The sequence below is a fragment of the Mytilus californianus genome, unplaced genomic scaffold (assembly GCF_021869535.1).
Source record: "Mytilus californianus isolate M0D057914Y unplaced genomic scaffold, xbMytCali1.0.p SCAF_9, whole genome shotgun sequence".
Lineage (NCBI taxonomy): Eukaryota > Metazoa > Mollusca > Bivalvia > Mytilida > Mytilidae > Mytilus > Mytilus californianus.
Window position 1 is genome coordinate 84,404,155 of NW_026262745.1, and position 18,932 is coordinate 84,423,086.

At 32.2% G+C, this 18,932-nt stretch overlaps 1 protein-coding gene across 3 annotated transcripts in view; it reads left to right on the forward strand.

Annotated features, from left to right (window-relative positions):
* The window catches only part of LOC127714109 (adenylate cyclase type 9-like), a 33,513-nt gene extending 15,955 nt beyond the window's left edge, over window positions 1–17,558 (forward strand). For 2 of the 3 annotated variants that reach the window (XM_052220084.1, XM_052220085.1), the window contains exons 3-7: window positions 1,107–1,190; window positions 4,029–4,183; window positions 8,262–8,312; window positions 10,189–10,294; window positions 12,801–17,558. In XM_052220084.1, coding sequence (XP_052076044.1) covers window positions 1,107–1,190; window positions 4,029–4,183; window positions 8,262–8,312; window positions 10,189–10,294; window positions 12,801–14,449 — 2,045 coding nt within the window. In that variant the 3' untranslated portion in view covers window positions 14,450–17,558. The remainder of the gene's footprint in view (window positions 1–1,106; window positions 1,191–4,028; window positions 4,184–8,261; window positions 8,313–10,188; window positions 10,295–12,800) is intronic. The other variant, XM_052220086.1, reaches the window with a different exon arrangement.
* Window positions 17,559–18,932: the final 1,374 nt, after the last annotated feature.

The window sequence follows — 18,932 nt, forward strand, 5'->3', positions numbered from 1 at the left end:
CAACATTTGTTGTGTGCATTTGTATGTCATAGCAGTATCGCAATACATTTGTTGTGTGCATTTGTATGTCATAGCAGTATCGCAATACATTTGTTGGGTGCATTTGTATGTCATAGCAGTATGGCAATACATTTGTTGTGTGCATTTGTATGCCGTAGCAGTATGGTAATACATTTGTTGTGTGCATTTGTATGTCATAGCAGTATGGTAATACATTTGACATCAACCCAACAGTACACAGTGACTGCATCCAAATAAAAACTCTATGAAGTCTTTGAAGATGTTGAAACAAAAGATTTGTTATGAATAACAATGAAAGTTATTGGCAATTTGTATATTTTCCCTTTGATCAGACTGCCAAAATATCAAAAATATTGAGATCAGGAAATGATACTCAAAAATATTAGGCAATGACTTCACCTTACAATGCTGCAATTTCACATTTTTCATGTCTATTGATTCATTTTGAATTTATCAATGAAATTCATACAACCAAACAACTGTAGCAACATTTTCTAAATTTTTAATAAAGAGTTATTTCTTTCTAAATGTTTAAAGAGTTATTTCTTTCTAAATGTTTAAAGAGTTATTTCTTTCTAAATATTTAAAGAGTTATTTCTTTCTAAATGTTTAAAGAGTTATTTCTTTCCAAATGTTTTAAAGAGTTATTTCTTTCTAAATGTTTAAAGAGTTATTTCTTTCTAAATGTTTTAAGAGTTATTTCTTTCTAAATGTTTAAAGAGTTATTTCTTTCTAAATGTTTAAAGAGTTATTTCTTTCTAAATGTTTAAAGAGTTATTTCTTTCTAAATGTTTAAAGAGTTATTTCAACCACTTTTTTATTCTAACTCAAGAAAAGATATTGAAATAAAATATCACCAATAAAAAGAATAATGGTGTGAGTTTTTATACAACAGACTCCATTAACTTGAATATATATCAACTCCCCCTAGTGGTCTGGCAAGATATCCTTGCTGACAAAGTCAATAAAAAAAATGCCGTTATTCTATAAATCTTAGGGTAATGTTGAATGCATTATTTAACTGAGGTAATCAAGTTTCATCCTTATAGATATTGTCATTTATTATGAGTTATTTTTGATTTCAGATAACAGGACATACAAAGTATTGATTGAAGATTATAATAAAGAAACATCTCAGTTTTCTGTAAGACATAAAGAGGATCAAAAAGGTAATTTGTGTCTGTAATATGAAAGTATATTTAATCAGGAAGGCAACGTCTATATTAGTAATGAGTACAGAATCAGTATCATGAATTTTTATAGCATGCAATTTGCAGTAATTCCAAAATGTTCATTTCATTTGACTTTGGTGATATACGACAGTCAAGTTAGATTTTTTTTGGTCAAGCAATGAGTGACTCTTTACAAGACCAAATGTGTGTTCCAAAAAAGAAGACTTTGAAAATTTACATTCATAAATGTTCAGATAAGGTTGAATATTGTCTGGTAAAAATCTGAGACCTTCCAAATCATATTTTGTGTCGATTTTCATTCATAAAATTTATGGTTCTACACTCTGCATTAATTAAATTAAATAAGATAAAAAAATCTCTGAAAATTGATAGTTTTTTATCAGTCAGAACTATCATTAATTGATTGTGTTCTATAGCAGCACAAAAATGCATTTTAAAAAATGTCATGCACTAGCTCAAGTATGCTTGGGTCAAATTTTACAAGCTCAACACTGTTGTTGGGATTGGTGAATGCAGACTTGCTTTTGGTTTGTCATTCCAGATACATATAAGGGACTTTTTAACAGTCATATTTGACACAATATTTATACATCTAAGGCTGCCCTCATGCCTGTTTTTTCTACAGATCCATTTTATTTGCTTCTGATTAAATGCCTTCTATAATTATATCCAATTTTATTGTTGCAACAATTTATGGGGGTATCATGCACACTTGTCATAGTTTTTTATTTAAATATTTGTCCTGAACTGACCAGTTACAAGGAAAATAGCTTTTTATTTAAAAGTTTGTCCTGAACTGACCAGTTACATGGAAAATAGCTTTTTATTTGAATATTTGTCCTGAACTGACCAGATACAAGGAAATAGCTTTTTATTTAAATATTTGTCCTGAACTGACCAGTTACAAGGAAAATAGCTTTTTATTTAAATTTTTGTCCTGAACTGACCAGTTACACGGAAAATAGCTTTTTATTTAAAATTTTGTCCTGAACTGACCAGATACAAGGAAATAGCTTTTTATGTAAATATTTGTCCTGAACTGACCAGTTACACGGAAAATAGCTTTTTATTTAAATATTTGTCCTGAACTGACCAGTTACAAGGAAAATAGCTTTTTATTTAAATTTTTGTTCTGAACTTACCAGTTACATGGAAAATAGCTTTTTATTTAAATTATTGTCCTGAACTGACCAGTTACAAGGAAATAGCTTTTTATTTAAATATTTGTCCTGAACTGACCAGTTACAAGGAAATTGATTAACATATGAATGGTTTCTACTGTCATGATTAGTGATGCAAATCAATATGATTCTTGTAATTGTAGTATGAATTCCATTATTTGTTAAGGATCTTTGTAGAACTGTGGTACCATTTAAAAGTCATTAATCGGTGATCGGAAGATTGTTGTTAGTATATATTATTCAAATTGGATAAGTTGTGAATAGTTATTAAATTATCTTTACTCTATAAAATCAATGGTTATAGATTTATTATAAATCTGGTTAATCTGTCTCCTTAGCACAACATAAAAGATATTGTCTGCCTTTATTTTATGTGTAAAGATTATATAACCATTGTCTGTACATACTTTTAACTGTATCACAAGCCTGTCAACACTAAGGTTGTGAGTTCATTCCTCACACATACGTGGCTAATGTTTTCAATTCCAACCTTAATTTACTAGATATAGGGTTGTCAATCTTCCTGCAGAAGGTTGGTAGTTTTCTCTTGGCACCCTGGCTTTCTCCACCAATAAAAATTAACCGCAACAAAATAGCCAATAGTGCTGAAAGTGGTGTGAAACACCAATCAATCAATCAATCAGTCAATCCATACTTTCATAATACTATCTGTAGATCTGCAAGTTTTCCCAATTTGGTTTAACATAACTTTGGTGTGAATTAATTGCTAAGAAACCTATCAAGGACGCATGTTGTATTTTTTTCGATGACCCGCGGTTCTTTTATATAGAATAAAAGCAATTTGTTCTATCATTACTTTTGTCAAGTTTTCCTGTGACAAATTTTTGTTTGTAATGCATAAATGATATATCAATGCCATAGTCTTAGGACTAATGTCTGTGCCAGTCTGTTATTATGTAAGGACCCTATGTTAATGTCTTTTAGACTTTTCTGTTGAAGTCGGGGTTGATATATAATTAAACAAGGACACAGTGTGATACTTAAGTTAAACAGTTTTCAGACTGAGACAAGAAACCAGTGTGATTTATATTCAAAATGTATATATCTGTAGATTTTTAACTAACAATAAATACCTAGTGGAACTAGAACTACTGTTTTGGTATGTATAGATAGGATATAATTGTCATTGTTACTTAATTCTGTCTGTAACTAGATCTACTGTTTGGTATGTATAGATAGGATATAATTGTCATTGTTACTTAATTCTGTCTGTAACTAGAACTACAGTTTGGTATGTACCAATAGAATATTACAGTCATTGTTACTTAATTCTGTCTGACAAATACATACTACATGCTTACAACACATACAAATTCCTCTTTATAATGAGCATGATGAGAAAACCAGAAAATCAACTTCTTCATTCTTGTATGCTGTAATAAGTTCTCCCTCTATGAAATGAGGAGGGGGGGGGGCTCATATAGTACATTTAACATTTGCCTAAACTGACAAAATTTTATAAAAATAGTACTACAATTCGTTGTCCTTTAGCAAATGAAGTCTTCCTTATTGAAGAACATTTTAAAAAGTTTGGTCTGCTTAATTAAGTTTTTTAGACAGAAGTAGAAGTTTTATTTATTGGATGATACTGACAAAGTATGCTTGATTTCAGTTATAAAGACTTATTTTATTCATAAACCAAAGAAGAGATCAACAGCAATCAGTCCTAAAGCTTCTAGTGGAGATTTGGAGAAGTTGGGGGAGACAGACAATGTTACTGTTGAAATAGAACAGATTGGTCTCTCTGGTGCTACAGGGGAAGGAGGGGTAAGTGTCTAGTACTTAATGGTTCATTCTATTTTACTTAATTTCCAGTGGCACTCTAATTAGGGGCCATCAGGTGGCAAATATTTTATGCATGTGCAAGACAAAAGTATTTAACTCCAAGTGTTTTGGGGAAGGGGAGGTAAGTGTTGTATCTGTTTTGTCAGTGTGTGTCTGGGGTCTAGTATCTCACTATCTGTTGTATCCATGTGTGCCATTTAACAGGTTCATTTGTCAACATGAGACTGGATTCATTTATTTTGTAGGTACTTTTTTTTTGTATTTAGGAAAATTATATTTTTGTAGGTTCTCAATTCTGTGAGTATGCAAATTTTGCATACAAGCCTTTTATAGAAAATTGTATTTTAATTGGACATTCAACTTCACTATTAACCTTTATACATGTAAAAAATGAACCCCACAAATAATAATGAATCCACGGTAGTAAAGCTAAGTATCTGTTTGCCAATGTGTGCCAAGGAAGGGTCTATCGAGTGTCTTAGTAAGGGGAGATAATTCAGGTATCAGTTTGCAATTCATATCAGAAGGCAAGAAATTATAACATTTTGTTCTATTTTGCTCTATATATTGTAAACTTGCATTTCCATAGTGTTTCTTTGCTACATTGTGACATTCTAATACTAAATGCTATACAACATGTACAAGTGAGATTTATTTGTGGGTTTTAAGTTAAGTTGAATATTCCACTCCAAATGTTGCCTACTTTTGGGTCCCCCTTTTTTAAAAATCCGGGATTGGCATCTGGACCCTGTCATAAAAATATGAAATACCTTTGCATATTTCAAAGAAAGCTGTGTTGAACTGATTTGACAACTTTCTATATGAAAGAAAAGAGCTGCCTCTTAAATAAACATTGCAAGGATGGACTGAAAATAATTTCTTGTTTATTTTCAATTTATGCTTTGAATTTTTGTTTCTAGATCTTATAAGATATTTTATGGTAGATGGTACACAATTAAAACATTGTAAATGCTTCATTACCTATAACAACTGCATTATACATTCAACAGGTACACAAACAATACTGTGGATTCATTATTACTCGTTGGATACTTAAATTTCTGTGGATTTCGTGGGTACAGGTGAACCACGAATTAAGACTTCAAAGAATTACATATTTTCTATAAGGTTATATACAGACTATGGCAAAACCACAAAATCAAATATCCACGAATTTTTTTTTAATTCATGAAAATTGATACCCAGGAAAATAAATGAATTCACAGTAGTTGTGTTAAATGGCTTTTAATGTTCCTAGTACATGTTTATGGTAGCCATTGGTTACCTTATGTTAAAGGGTTCTTATTGTTACTGTTGTGCAAAAAATCCTCAATTGAATGTATACATAAAGAAGTATCTCACAATAATGTATCCTATTAGTAATTTTCTAGCAGAAGGTAGACAACTCTAATTTTCAAAAATGTTTGATTAAATCTGACATATGATTTTCAGATATCTTAATATTAGAAAAATGTTATCTTATATCACTTCTTCCTATGTTCCTTGTACTTGAAAAAAGTTTGTGATTATTTTAGATTCTTTGACTTTCAACATAAGGCTAGGATTTTTATTTGTTGGTTTTAGATCCTCAGACCCTATTTTTATGCCCCATTTATGGGCATTATGTTTTTCGGTCAGTGCGTCCGTTCGTTCGTCTGTCCGTTCGTCCATTTGTCAGTCCGTCCATCTGTCCCGCTTCCTATTAAAGTTTTTGGTCTTTCAAGTTAAAGTTTTTGGTCAAGGTAGTTTTTGATGAATTTGAAGTCCAATCAACTGGAAACTTAGGCCACACCTAAAAATATTTTGTTTTGCCCAAACCCTACCCAAAAGTAGAGACAGTGGGTAGGTAGGTAGGCATTTTCTTTTCTTTTTTCGGCTAACAGAAATTGAAGTGTCAGATTTTTGTCGAGCCTGCGACTTTTGTCGCAGAAAGCTCGACATAGGGATAGTGATCCGGCTGCGGCGGCGGCGTTAGCTAACTTCTTAAAAGCTTTATATTTTAGAAGGTGGAAGGTCTGGATGCTTCATACTTTGTATATGGATGCCTCATGTTACGAAGTTTCCGTCAGTCAACTGTCCAATGTCCTTGACCTCATTTTCATGGTTCAGTGACTACTTGAAAAAAAAGTTCAGATTTTTTGTAATGTTAAATTCTCTCTTATTATAAGTAATAGGATAACTATATTTGGTATGTGCGTACCTTGCAAGGTCCTCATGCCTGTCAGACAGTTTTCACTTGACCTCGACCTCATTTCATGGATCAGTGAACAAGGTCAAGTTTTGGTGGTCAAGTCCATATCTCAGATACTATAAGCAATAGGTCTAGTATATTCAGTGTATGGAAGGACTGTAAGGTGTACATGTCCAACTGGCAGGTGTCATCTGACCTTGACCTCATTTTCATGGTTCAGTGGTTATAGTTAAGTTTTTGTGTTTTGGTCCGTTTTTCTTATACTGTATGCAATAGGTCTACTATATTTGGTGTATGGAATGATTGTAAGGTGTTCATGTCTAGCTGGCAGGTGTCATCTGACCTTGACCTCATTTTCATGGTTCAGTGGTTATAGTTAAGTTTTTGTGTTTTGGTCCGTTTTTCTTATACTTAATGCAATAGGTCTACTACATTTGGTGTATGGAATGATTGTAAGGTGTACATGTCTATCTGGCAGGTGTCATCTGACCTTGACCTCATTTTCATGGTTCAGTGGTTATTGTTAAGTTTTTGTGTTTTGGTCCGTTTTTCTTATACTTTATGCAATAGGACTACTATATTTGGTGTATGGAATGATTGTAAGGTGTACATGTCTAGCTGGCAGGTGTCATCTGACCTTGACCTCATTTTCATGGTTCAGTGGTTATAGTTAAGTTTTTGAGTTTTGGTCTTTCTTTTCTTATACTATATGCAATAAGTCAACTATATTTGGTGTATGGAAATATTCTATGATGTACATGTCAGTCTCGCAGGTTTTATTTGACCTTGACCTCATTTTCACGGTTCATTGCTCAGTGTTAAGTTTATGTGTTTCAGTCTGTTTTTCTTAAAATATAAGCAATAGGTCAGCTATATTTGTTGTATTGAAGGATTGTAAGCTGTTCATGTCTGCCTAGCATGGTTCATCTGACCTTGACCTCATTTTCACGATTCATTGGTCAATGTTTAGTTTTCTTGGTTAAGTCTGTTTCTTAGAAACTATAAGCATAGGTCAACTATATTTAGTGTATTGAATGATTGTAAGGTGTACATGTATTTCTCGTTTGATTTATATGACCTTGACTTCATTTTCTTGGATCATGTTAAGTTTATGTAATAGTTGTAGTAAAGCTTTCATTTAGGACTATCAACATAATATCAATGGTTAGTAAAGAAGGCGAGACATTTCAGCGTGTGCACTCTTGTGTTTAGTCTTCATGCCTATCTGATTAAAAAAAAAAATTTTCACATCAAGACAATAAAAGATTTTGAGTAGGCAGATATTTTCTGGGTAGGTAGGGTTAGGGCAAACAAACATATTCTTTTTTATGGCCTTAGTACACATGTTCCCTATGATATGATCTTTCTAATTTTAATGCCATTTTAGAGTTTAGACCCCAATTTCACGGTCCACTGAACATAGAAAATGATAGTGCGAGTGGGGCATCCGTGCACTATGGACACATTCTTGTTTTGATCTAGTGCCGTATGCAATGGGGGCATTAAATGTTACCCCTGAAGTCTTCCGTCAGTCTTTTCGTCTGTCCATCTGTCCCATTTTCATTTCCACACTTTTAACTTAAGTTGGCCTCATTCAAATTTTATGAAACTTGTGCACATTACTAAGAACCACAACACACAGACAGAGTTTAAATTTGGGTTGTGAGTCATTTACCGTCTGGAGTTATGCCCCCTTTTAATTTGGAAAATTGCAAAACTTCAGTGGGGGCATTCGTGTTGTCAGACAGATTCTTCTTTTATATTTTGATCAACTGACCCAAACTTTTATTATTAAAAACCTGTAAACTAACAAGTTAAAAACCCTACCGTTCAATGAAAATATTAATATTGTACATAATATATTTTCAGGAGACCAAAGAGAAAGTTGGATCCAGACTATCAAATCATTTTGATTCTAAGGTTAGCTTAGCTTGTAATTTAGTTATGGATATTGGAATTATGACAGAATTTTTTCAGTGAGAATTTTCTAATTAACCAAACTCTGTTTCACCTGAGTTATGTATAATATTCATCATTTTACATAGAGTGAATCCTGTCTTATCTGAATCCTTTGGATTTATGAACTACACTTTCTCAAAGTGTAAAAAAAATCTTTCATTTTCTGTTTATGCTCCCATACTACCTAAAACACAACACTTGTCTTATTCGAAAAAAAAATATACCCTTTGAATAAGACAATTGGTAGTATAGGAGCAAAAACATATGAAAAATATATTAAAAGTATTTAACACTTAGCTTGATTTAATCTGCAGGTTATTAAAAATTATAATTTGTTTGGATTATATAAACAGAAAAGGCACTATTGATAGGGGGACACAGTTATCTTCCTTTGATTTTCGTTGTCTACGAATAGAGTACCTCGTGTGGACAGTGTATAACTTGCAAATTTTTTTCATATATCTTCAAAATTTATTCCTTTATATTTCATGCAAAAAATAATAGGTAGGGGGATGAAATTACATGTAAAAAAAATTTGGGGCATGAATTTTTAGGTAAAATAGTGATTTGGTCCAGTTTGAAAAGGTCAAAAATTATTATGTCTGAAGCAGTCAAACTGAATTACAGATCCCCTTAACATAAAATTGTCCATATTTTGAGTTAGAGCCGATTGACTTTTCTATAATTTTGATATAATTGGTCTGAAAAGTAGTACACTATACTGTAAAAATCTTTTTGGATAGAGCAGGTACGATTTTTTTAATTTGTGTTTTTTTGTCTGAAAGAAATGCACTATGAAATAACTGTGTTCTCAGGCCTTTTATGGGACTAGAAAGAACGTTTTATGATTGAAATTTGAGATAAAATAGAAAAAGGCTCTTACAAAAGGCTGCCAGACATGCCAGAAAATATGAATAAAAATTTGTGGTCACCGCACTTATTTTCTTGCTTCATGACAAACTGAATGAATTTATAATTGTACATTCTTTTATAAAACTAAATTCTCTGAGTTATCTTCCCTTATAAAAGACCACTTAAAAAAAAGATTATCACAAAAATTCTATTTTGTTAGGAAAGTTATGACCAAAAGATAAAAATCATTGCATCACTTTCATTCAATGCAAAGTGCCACAAATAAATTGTATTTCAGCTTTGAAATTAATTTGATGATTTCAGTTAAAATCTTGCTCCATCACATGCTGTCATTTGACATCCAAGATGGGGAAACTCTCTCATATTGCCTTATACAAGATGAAAATAAGGAGATATGTTATGACTGCCAATTAGACAAAGTTCTGTTCACCAGAGTCCAAATGATGTGGATGTAAGCAAACAGTGAAGTTTAAAAAAGTTTTCAGTTTAAAAATGTCTCTAGAAGTAAAAGAGTCTCAGGCGAAAGATACCAGGGATATTCAAACTCCTAAGTCGAAAAAAAACTGACAAAGCCATGGCAAAAAACAATCAAAAGACAAACAACAGTACCCCAGTATACCAAACACAACATAGAAAACTAAAGATTGAGCAACACAAACCCCACAAAAAACCGGGGGTGATCTCAGGTGATTTACAGGTTTAACACAAAGTGTAAAAGTTCAGTTCATGTGGTAAACAACAAATAAAGACGGATATAAAAATAAGAAAATGTGGTATGATTGCCAATGAGACAACTCTCAACCAGAGAACAAATGACATAGAAGTTAACAACTTTAGGTCACTTTACAGCCTTCAGCAATGAGCAAAATCTATACTGCATAGTCAGGTATGAAAGACCCTGTTTAGCCTATTTGTAGGGTTTATACTAACTATTATATATGTTGTATGTTGACTATATTTGCAGGGTGCTGATGTGAATGGCGTATCTCCCACAGAACTTCTCCATCGTAGACACAGCAGTGGATATTATGATGCTAGTGAACAGTCCTTGGATAAAATTGGTAGGGGTGGTTAGTATATTTGGTATTAGGCAACTGTACGGCCTTCAACAATGAGAAAACCCTTACTGTAAAGTCGACTATAAAAGGCTCCTAATGTAAAAAATATGAAACAATATCCAAAGAATTACAAATTCTCAGATCACAAGATTAATGTCTTGAATATTCTTTTTAAATCAGTCCATTTAATAGGATATTTTGACTGAAGAATAAAAATGATGGACCTTTAAGTTACATGATTAGATAATGCTTAATGCCCTTAAGTTCAGGGAAACTTGACTTAAAGCTTTGTCAATAAAAACTCCCTCCTAAAACTTGACTTAAAGCTTGGTCAATACAAACTCCCACCTGAAACTTGACTTAAAGCTTGGTCAATACAAACTCCCTCCTAAAACTTGACTTAAAGCTTGGTCAATACAAACTCCCACCTGAAACTTGACTTAAAGCTTGGTCAATACAAACTCCCTCCTAAAACTTGACTTAAAGCTTGGTCAATACAAACTCCCACCTGAAACTTGACTTAAAGCTTGGTCAATACAAACTCCCTCCTAAAACTTGACTTAAAGCTTGGTCAATACAAACTCCCACCTGAAACTTGACTTAAAGCTTTGTCAATATAAACTCCCACCTAAAACTTGACTTAAAGCTTGGTCAATACAAACTCCCTCCTAAAACTTGACTTAAAGCTTGGTCAATACAAACTCCCACCTAAAACTTGACTTATAGCTTGGTCAATACAAACTCCCACCTAAAACTTGACTTAAAGCTTGGTCAATATAAACTCCCACCTAAAACTTGACTTAAAGCTTGGTCAATACAAACTCCCACCTAAAACTTGACTTAAAGCTTGGTCAATACAAACTCCCACCTAAAACTTGACTTAAAGCTTGGTCAATACAAACTCCCACCTAAAACTTGACTTAAAGCTTGGTCAATACAAACTCCCTCCTAAAACTTGACTTAAAGCTTGGTCAATATAAACTCCCACCTAAAACTTGACTTAAAGCTTGGTCAATACAAACTCCCACCTAAAACTTGGTCAATACAAACTCCCACCTAAAGCTTGGTCAATACAAACTCCCACCTAAAGCTTGGTCAATACAAACTCCCACCTAAAACTTGACTTAAAGCTTGGTCAATACAAACTCCCACCTAAAACTTGACTTAAAGCTTGGTCAATACAAACTCCCACCTGAAACTTGACTTAAAGCTTGGTCAATACAAACTCCCACCTGAAACTTGACTTAAAGCTTGGTCAATACAAACTCCCACCTTAAACTTGGTCAATAAAAAACTCCCCACCTAAAACTTGGTCAATACAAATTTCCATCTAAAACTTGGTCAATACAAACTACCACCTAAAATTTGGTCAATACAAACTACCACCTAAAACTTGGTCAATACAAACTACCACCTAAAACTTGGTCAATACAAACTACCACCTAAAACTTGGTCAATACAAACTACCACCTAAAACTTGGTCAATACAAACTACCACCTAAAACTTGGTCAATACAAACTACCACCTAAAACTTGGTCAATACAAACTACCACCTAAAATTTGGTCAATACAAACTACCACCTAAAACTTGACTTGTTATCATTATATCCTCACTTACTGAAGTTGGGATATATACTAAACCTAGTGTTTATGCAATCATCTTTTGTGTTGATCTTTAATTCCTTGTAAATTAGATCCTGGATGCTATTATAAATGAAGTTTCCTGAGAATTGTAAGTATCTAATGGCGTTTTATGGTATTGTGCGCATTCTGTTGATTTTTTATCCAAATGATGTTTTGGGATTCTCATAGCAAAACTGACTTAGCCATATCTACTAAAGAGATTAGTCATCTTATATCCACATATTCTTCTTAACAATGGACTTGATCTCAATGAAAATTTCAAAGAATCATCAGTACCTAACAAAAGAGCATTCAAACCAAAATAGCCTAAACAGAATGACCAAAAAGTGGACAAGGTCTTTTTTGCCTGAGGCCTAAAGTAGCCTTAGTTTTAGTATACATAGCTTATGTGTATACTGTGGATTCATTATTATTCATGGGATACTAGTTTTGATGGATTTCATGGTAATAGACGAAACTCAAAATGTAAATGTTCAACAAGAATCAATTTTCTAAAATCTTTTTTGCAGACTTTGACAAAACCATGAAATTGAATATCTTAAAACGTATATTTTTCCTTCAAACCACGAAAATTGGTACCTTTAAAAATAAATTAATCCATAGTATTGGAAATTGGTTATTAATCATTCAAATTTAATAGTGCATGACTCCAATCTTAATTGACTAGGATTGTCAGTTTTCCTACTGATGGTTGGTTATCGTGCCGGGCACTCCGGCTTCCTCCACCAATAAAAACTGACCGCAACAAAATAGCACAATAGTGCTGAAAGTGGCATTAAACACTAATCAATCAATCAAATTAAATTGCACACACATTTCTGAATTTACAATGTATTATGTTAAAATTACTGAATTTGTTTGATTTTTTTTCAGAAGAAATAAAGGATCCAGCCATGGTGCCTATGAATGATACTTGGCAGCATCGGCTGGAAATGCACAGAATAAATGATCAACAGATCATCACTTGTCTACAAGTGGATATCAAAAACAAAGAATTGTTTTACCGTCCTCCTATTAATCAACTTACTCTTAGTTTTCTCAAAATGGATCTGGAACATGCATATAGGAATCGATATGATGAAGATTTAAAGTACCAGAACACTGTATCTTCTCCACGGTATCATGCTTTGTTAGAAACAGTTGTATCATTCATCATTTTCTCTTTGATATCAATTTGTTGTTTCATTATCTTCAACAGGAATATAGCATGGATCACAGTTTTTGTTGTCTCATTATTAATTGAAGTGTTGGCATTAGTGCATACATTCACTGATATTAAATGCCATGAGAAAAAAGTAGCTGACTGTCCAAGTTGCGTACATTTTCTGTCTGGCTGGTATTGCCGTAACTTAGTTGGAGCTGTTTTAGCTAGTATACCTGTAATAGCTGTCTATTCTAATATGTCGTGTCAGCTAGTGCTTAGTTCAATGCTGCAAGACCGTTTCTTCTGCTATTGCATAGTAATGGCTATGTTACATTATTGTAACTTTACTATGCTGAGTTCCTGGATGAAGTCCATGTTAGCTGCATTAGCCGGGATTACATTACTGATTCTGCTTGGTGTAGAGTTGTGTTTCATACCACAGCCAGTATCAACCACAATGTCTGTTATACTAAATGTGACGGGTAATTCTACCATGCCACCATACGTAGATGCAACCACTTATCCAACTCATCTTTTTTCTGGTCACCATAAACTTATTTTTGAACTAATTTTAGATATATTACTGTTGTTTTTACTCATCTGGTTTCTAAACCGAGAATTTGAGATTAGTTATCGTGTCAGTTTCCATGGTGATTCTGGGGCTGCTAAGGCTAAGCAGCAGATGAAAGAAAATAAAGAACAAGCTGATTGGTTACTCCACAATATTATTCCTCAACATGTCTCAGAACAACTCAAAACCACATCTAAATTCTCCAAAAACCATAAAGATGTAGGAGTAATATTTGCAACTATAGTTAACTTCAATGAATTTTATGATGAATCTTATCAGGGTGGACGTGAATATCTCAGAGTCTTGAATGAACTTGTTAGTGATTATGAAGATCTCTTAGATGATAAACGTTTTAAAGATGTAGAGAAAATAAAGACAATTACCAGTACATTTATGGCAGCATCAGGTTTAAACGATGTAAGTCGTGCCCAAAACAAGCATCCATTCGGCCATTTATTGGCGCTGATGGAATTCTGTATAGAAATGCAAAATGTGGTCCAAAGGTTTAACGATAGTATATTTAATTTTGATTTCATTCTGAATATAGGTTATAATTTTGGAGAAGTAACTTCTGGAGTAATCGGTACCACTAAACTATTGTATGATATTTGGGGGGATACAGTTAACATTTCAAGTAGGATGTACTCTACAGGAGTGATGGGTAGGATCCAAGTTCCATCCAAAACTATTGAAATCCTTGGAGATTTTTTTGAATTTGAAGAACGTGGTTCAATACAGGTAAAAGGCAAAGGTGAAATGAAAGTTGCGCTCCTTGTGAAAAAGAAAGAAGGAGTTCACTGGGAGTAAATGAAGGTTGTAGTTTAGTACTGTTTACTTCAACCATTGACAGTTAAGTGATATATAAAGCCAGTGGATTGTTTAAATACACATTAATTTTGTCTTTTAGTATAATTGTTTTTCAATTTTCAATTTTAAGCTGATATAACTATTTTATTAACTAAGGCCATATAAAAAAAGCTTGTGTGTTTTCATTTGGTGAATTGTGTATAAGGCTTTAGTATTTACCCTTGAATTTGATTGTGAAAAGCCTATATTTGTTTCTGTTTACAGTGCATAAAAAGAATTAGTGTCTATTGACCCAATTTTAACCCACATCAACAGAAACTCATGGTTTTTTTTTATATTTTTACAAATAGCAAATTTTTATGATTCTGTATTGTAGCTTGTCTGAAATATAATTTGATGATGATAGATGGCTGTCTTTTTAATTAAATATAATTAGAGGGGTCACTACTTTTTTTTACACTGATTCTTACATTATGCTGTAATTAAAACATTTACTTCATATTTGTAGGCATATAGGTGACATAAAGCCATGCGTTATTTTGCAATCACTTTATAGTTTCTTTTCAAAGATATTAAACCAATATACCGTAATCATTTGGTCCAAGTTAGCATTAAATTGTTCTTTACTTTTAAAGTTTCCAACAAAACCAATATGACAGGATTTCTAGAAATTGTCCTATTTAATTTTATATGATAACCCTATCAACCAAACTAATCAGATTTTTTGGTCCAATTTATACTAAAATCTTTCTAGGGATTTACTTTTACTGATCTACCAAACAAGTGGGACTACATAGTATTTTGTCCAAAATAGCAAAAAATTGGATGTTATTTTGAAGGTTTAATTTTAGAAGCAGAAGGACTTCTTATGCCAGTTTACCAGTTTAAGGGCATGGTTCTCTTTGGGTACTCTGGCTTCCTCCACCAAAAAACTGGCTGCCATGATTAGGTCAAGATTGCTGAAAGTAGTGTTGAACATCAACAAACAAACAATTGAGGTAAAAAGGGGTGGGGATAATAATTTGTGAGATCTGCTTTAATTTTTCTAGTTGTTTTTATTATGATTTTAATTTTTAGATGAAAATTTAGTATTCTGAATTAATGTATTGTTATACAAATAGCAGTTATGATTTGTTGTTTGTATAAAGCACATGTGCTTTGTTTGTATTAAATTTGAAATTGCTGTTTTTAGTTGAAACTTTAGAAAATGAACTGTGATTTTTTTTTATTGTAATATCATGGTTTTTGTTTTACTATGTTCCTCATAAGAAAATTAAAACAATATTGAATTTTAGATAATTATGATATTTAAGGGTAATTCATTAATCTGTTCCAGAATAAAATGTTAGTGTTTATATAGGAGGCATTTTTCATAACTAGCACCATAAACAATATATTTTACAATAAATTAAACCCCAATCTAAATTGACTAAGACTGCTAGTTTTCCTGTCGACGGTCAGGGGATCAGTCGGCTCTCTGGCATGCTCCATCAATAAAAACTGGTGGCAGTGATATAGCCAAGAGTGGTGAAAGTGGCAGTTAAACACTAACAATCCATCAATCAATATCTTTTACTTTCATGTAATGATCTTCATCTTGGGAACTGCTTAAATGATAATAAACAAACAATCCTCCACTGATGTTTTTTTTGTGTGGAGCCTATCTAACCAGTATGTCCACCATCATGCATGGGATATAAAAGTTATTTATTTGAACTTATGGAAATACATTTTTGTATAGAATACTTTGTTTGACAGCACCTTTAAACTTATACTAATATTAGTTTTTTATAATAGTATATTATATCCTTTTTGATTGAACAAAACTGCTAACAATCATTTGCGGAAGTGATATTTTATTCTCGGCATGTGTATTTTCTTGTTTAGTTAAAAATGATGATGTCAGCACTATGTAGGATGACAATGTCACACACATATGTTTACTGTAAATTGTTTCAAAATTTTGAATGATTGTGCATCTTTATAAAAGATAATCAATCCTTTTAACTTAAAGTCCCTGGATGTATATAATATTTTTAGTGTGCATTGAATACTTCTGTTTGAGGTAAGAGGGACACACAGTAGAGACTATAAACCATATATGATATTAGCACCAGTTGAGATATACAGGGTAAGGTGAGCCTCTTGTTATTGAAATGATGCAGTAGTTCACCAAATGTTACTTGAAAAAGTATTTTAATGAAGATGTTTTTACATATATTTTAAATCTGAAACAAAATCAGAAACTATTGTGCCATAGTTCTTCACTTGATGCTACAAAGTAGTTGGGGACAAACCTGTGTGTGAGGGTAGGGGGCCTTGTAGAGTGAGATCTTTAGTTCAAGGGTGACTCATGATTCTTTTGTCTACAAATTTGTATAATTATACATTTATTGATGTTAGTTATGTGTATCTTTGTGGAAATTAAATTTGTTGTCAATCCACATGGAGCATACAGATTCATTGGAATAAAATGAGGATGTGGAGCTTTATTGTTTAATATGTTTAAATTTTATGAACTGATAATATAAATTTCAAATGGGCATTCAATTTATGTCAACTTTTTTCAAGCAACCAAAAAAATTATAATGTGTATTACATTTAAGTTATTAACAAATAAGACAATGGAATCTGTAAGCTCTAATGGGACAGGTGATAACTGGCATGGCTGGATGATGCTGCTTTTACATTATGCAAATACAGAAAATGAAAGATAATGAGTATAAATTATTAACAGAAGCCATTAGTCATTTTGTTTTGGCCATTTTGCTATGTTATCTAATTCCATGGTCAGTATCAACAGTTTTTTTTGTGTGTTTTGTGAAGCATCATTTACTTTTTGAAATATGTATTCATTATAAATGGAATGTACATTTTTAATTGTGTGGTCACTATCCAAAATAAGAACCTATCTTGAGCCATTATGATCAATTGTCTGCGCTCAGGTTTAGTCTAAATTATAGTGAATAGGATAAGAGAAGCATGTTATCCCAAATTTCATTTTTTTTTATAGAATTAGCTGTTAGAGATCTGCTGATGATAGTTATGAGAAAAACAAACCAATTTGATTATATATTGTACTTCAAAAACATTTTTGGGGTTTTTTTTGGGGAGGGGTGGGGTGGGCTGGGTTGGGGGTGGGGGTGGAGGGGTAAAGAGTTTATTCATGCAATTAAAACCCTTATAGGGTAGGTTTGATAGTTATTAATTTTCCAGACTTTACCACTACTTTTGAGATAAAAAAAAAACCAGTGCATCGTGGACAACATTCTTAACATCCTATTCATGAAATTTATCATTGAAATATATACTCAGATATTCAATTTACAAAATGAAATGCATACATGTATATAACCATACTGAAAATTGCATAAATTGTGCATGGTGAATGAATCTAGTATCTGTTCTCTAAATAATAATAATGTCATTGTTATAGTAGTATTTAAAACTTATAATAGCATTGAAACCTATTTTAGGGCTATTCCATTAAAATGTATGTGGGAGGGTAGGAAGGGACTTTCAAAATATCCCTACAACCAAGAACCATTTTTTAGATAATTTTGCATAATGGTAATAGATGCATACTGAAAAAAGACCCATGACCCACACTCAATAATTAAACTTCCCTTTCCTACCCTCCCACATATATTTTAATGGAATAGCCCTTATGAAAAAAAGGAAATTTTCTGTAGGAGTAGGATATTTGTTAGCTCAAAATATATCTTGTTATTTTCTTCTATCTTATTTACTTTACAAGTTTTATTGCCCTTTTTGCAGTTTTATGTGCCTTTTTATAAAATGAATTTATATATACCATTGTATGAATGTTAATATACTGTTGTTAGTAATTTAAATATTAGAATAGGTAAAATTTGTAGAGAGAAACAATGTTTTGAATATTTATCATAAAATAATCTATTTATAGGTATTGTATTTTGAAATAGATATTTATTTATAAACTCTAGTGTCTGATGATAAAGCTGTCTTACAGCAGAAACTTTTCATGTGTTAATCTATTTTCTTGCAATTGGTTAATCCTATTCAGATTGTAACAACACATTAACTGGTATCTGTTGAACTCGGGTAAATTTTAAAAGTTGTTCTGGCAGAACTAAGGTAAAGTTACAAGAATAAAGCTTATTCAGCATTTCTGACTTTTTAAATGATCTCCAACTTTCATAGTCATACATTTATTTGTATTAAGATGTTTTTGTGATGGTAGTTATTCATCTAAGACATTGTGTTTGTTCACAATAAACTAAATTATATTCATGTGATTGACTGATCATTAGAAAATTGCAACTACATATATTTCTTTGCACAAAATGAAGGATGGTTTTGATTTAGGAATTTTGAGCCCAGTTTCTGAAATGACCCTAGTTTTTTGATGCACAGAACTTAATATTCATTAAATTTTATTATGTGTTTCTTGCCTCACCTATGATAGTAAGGGGGCATTATGTATTTTGGTCTCTGTGTGTGT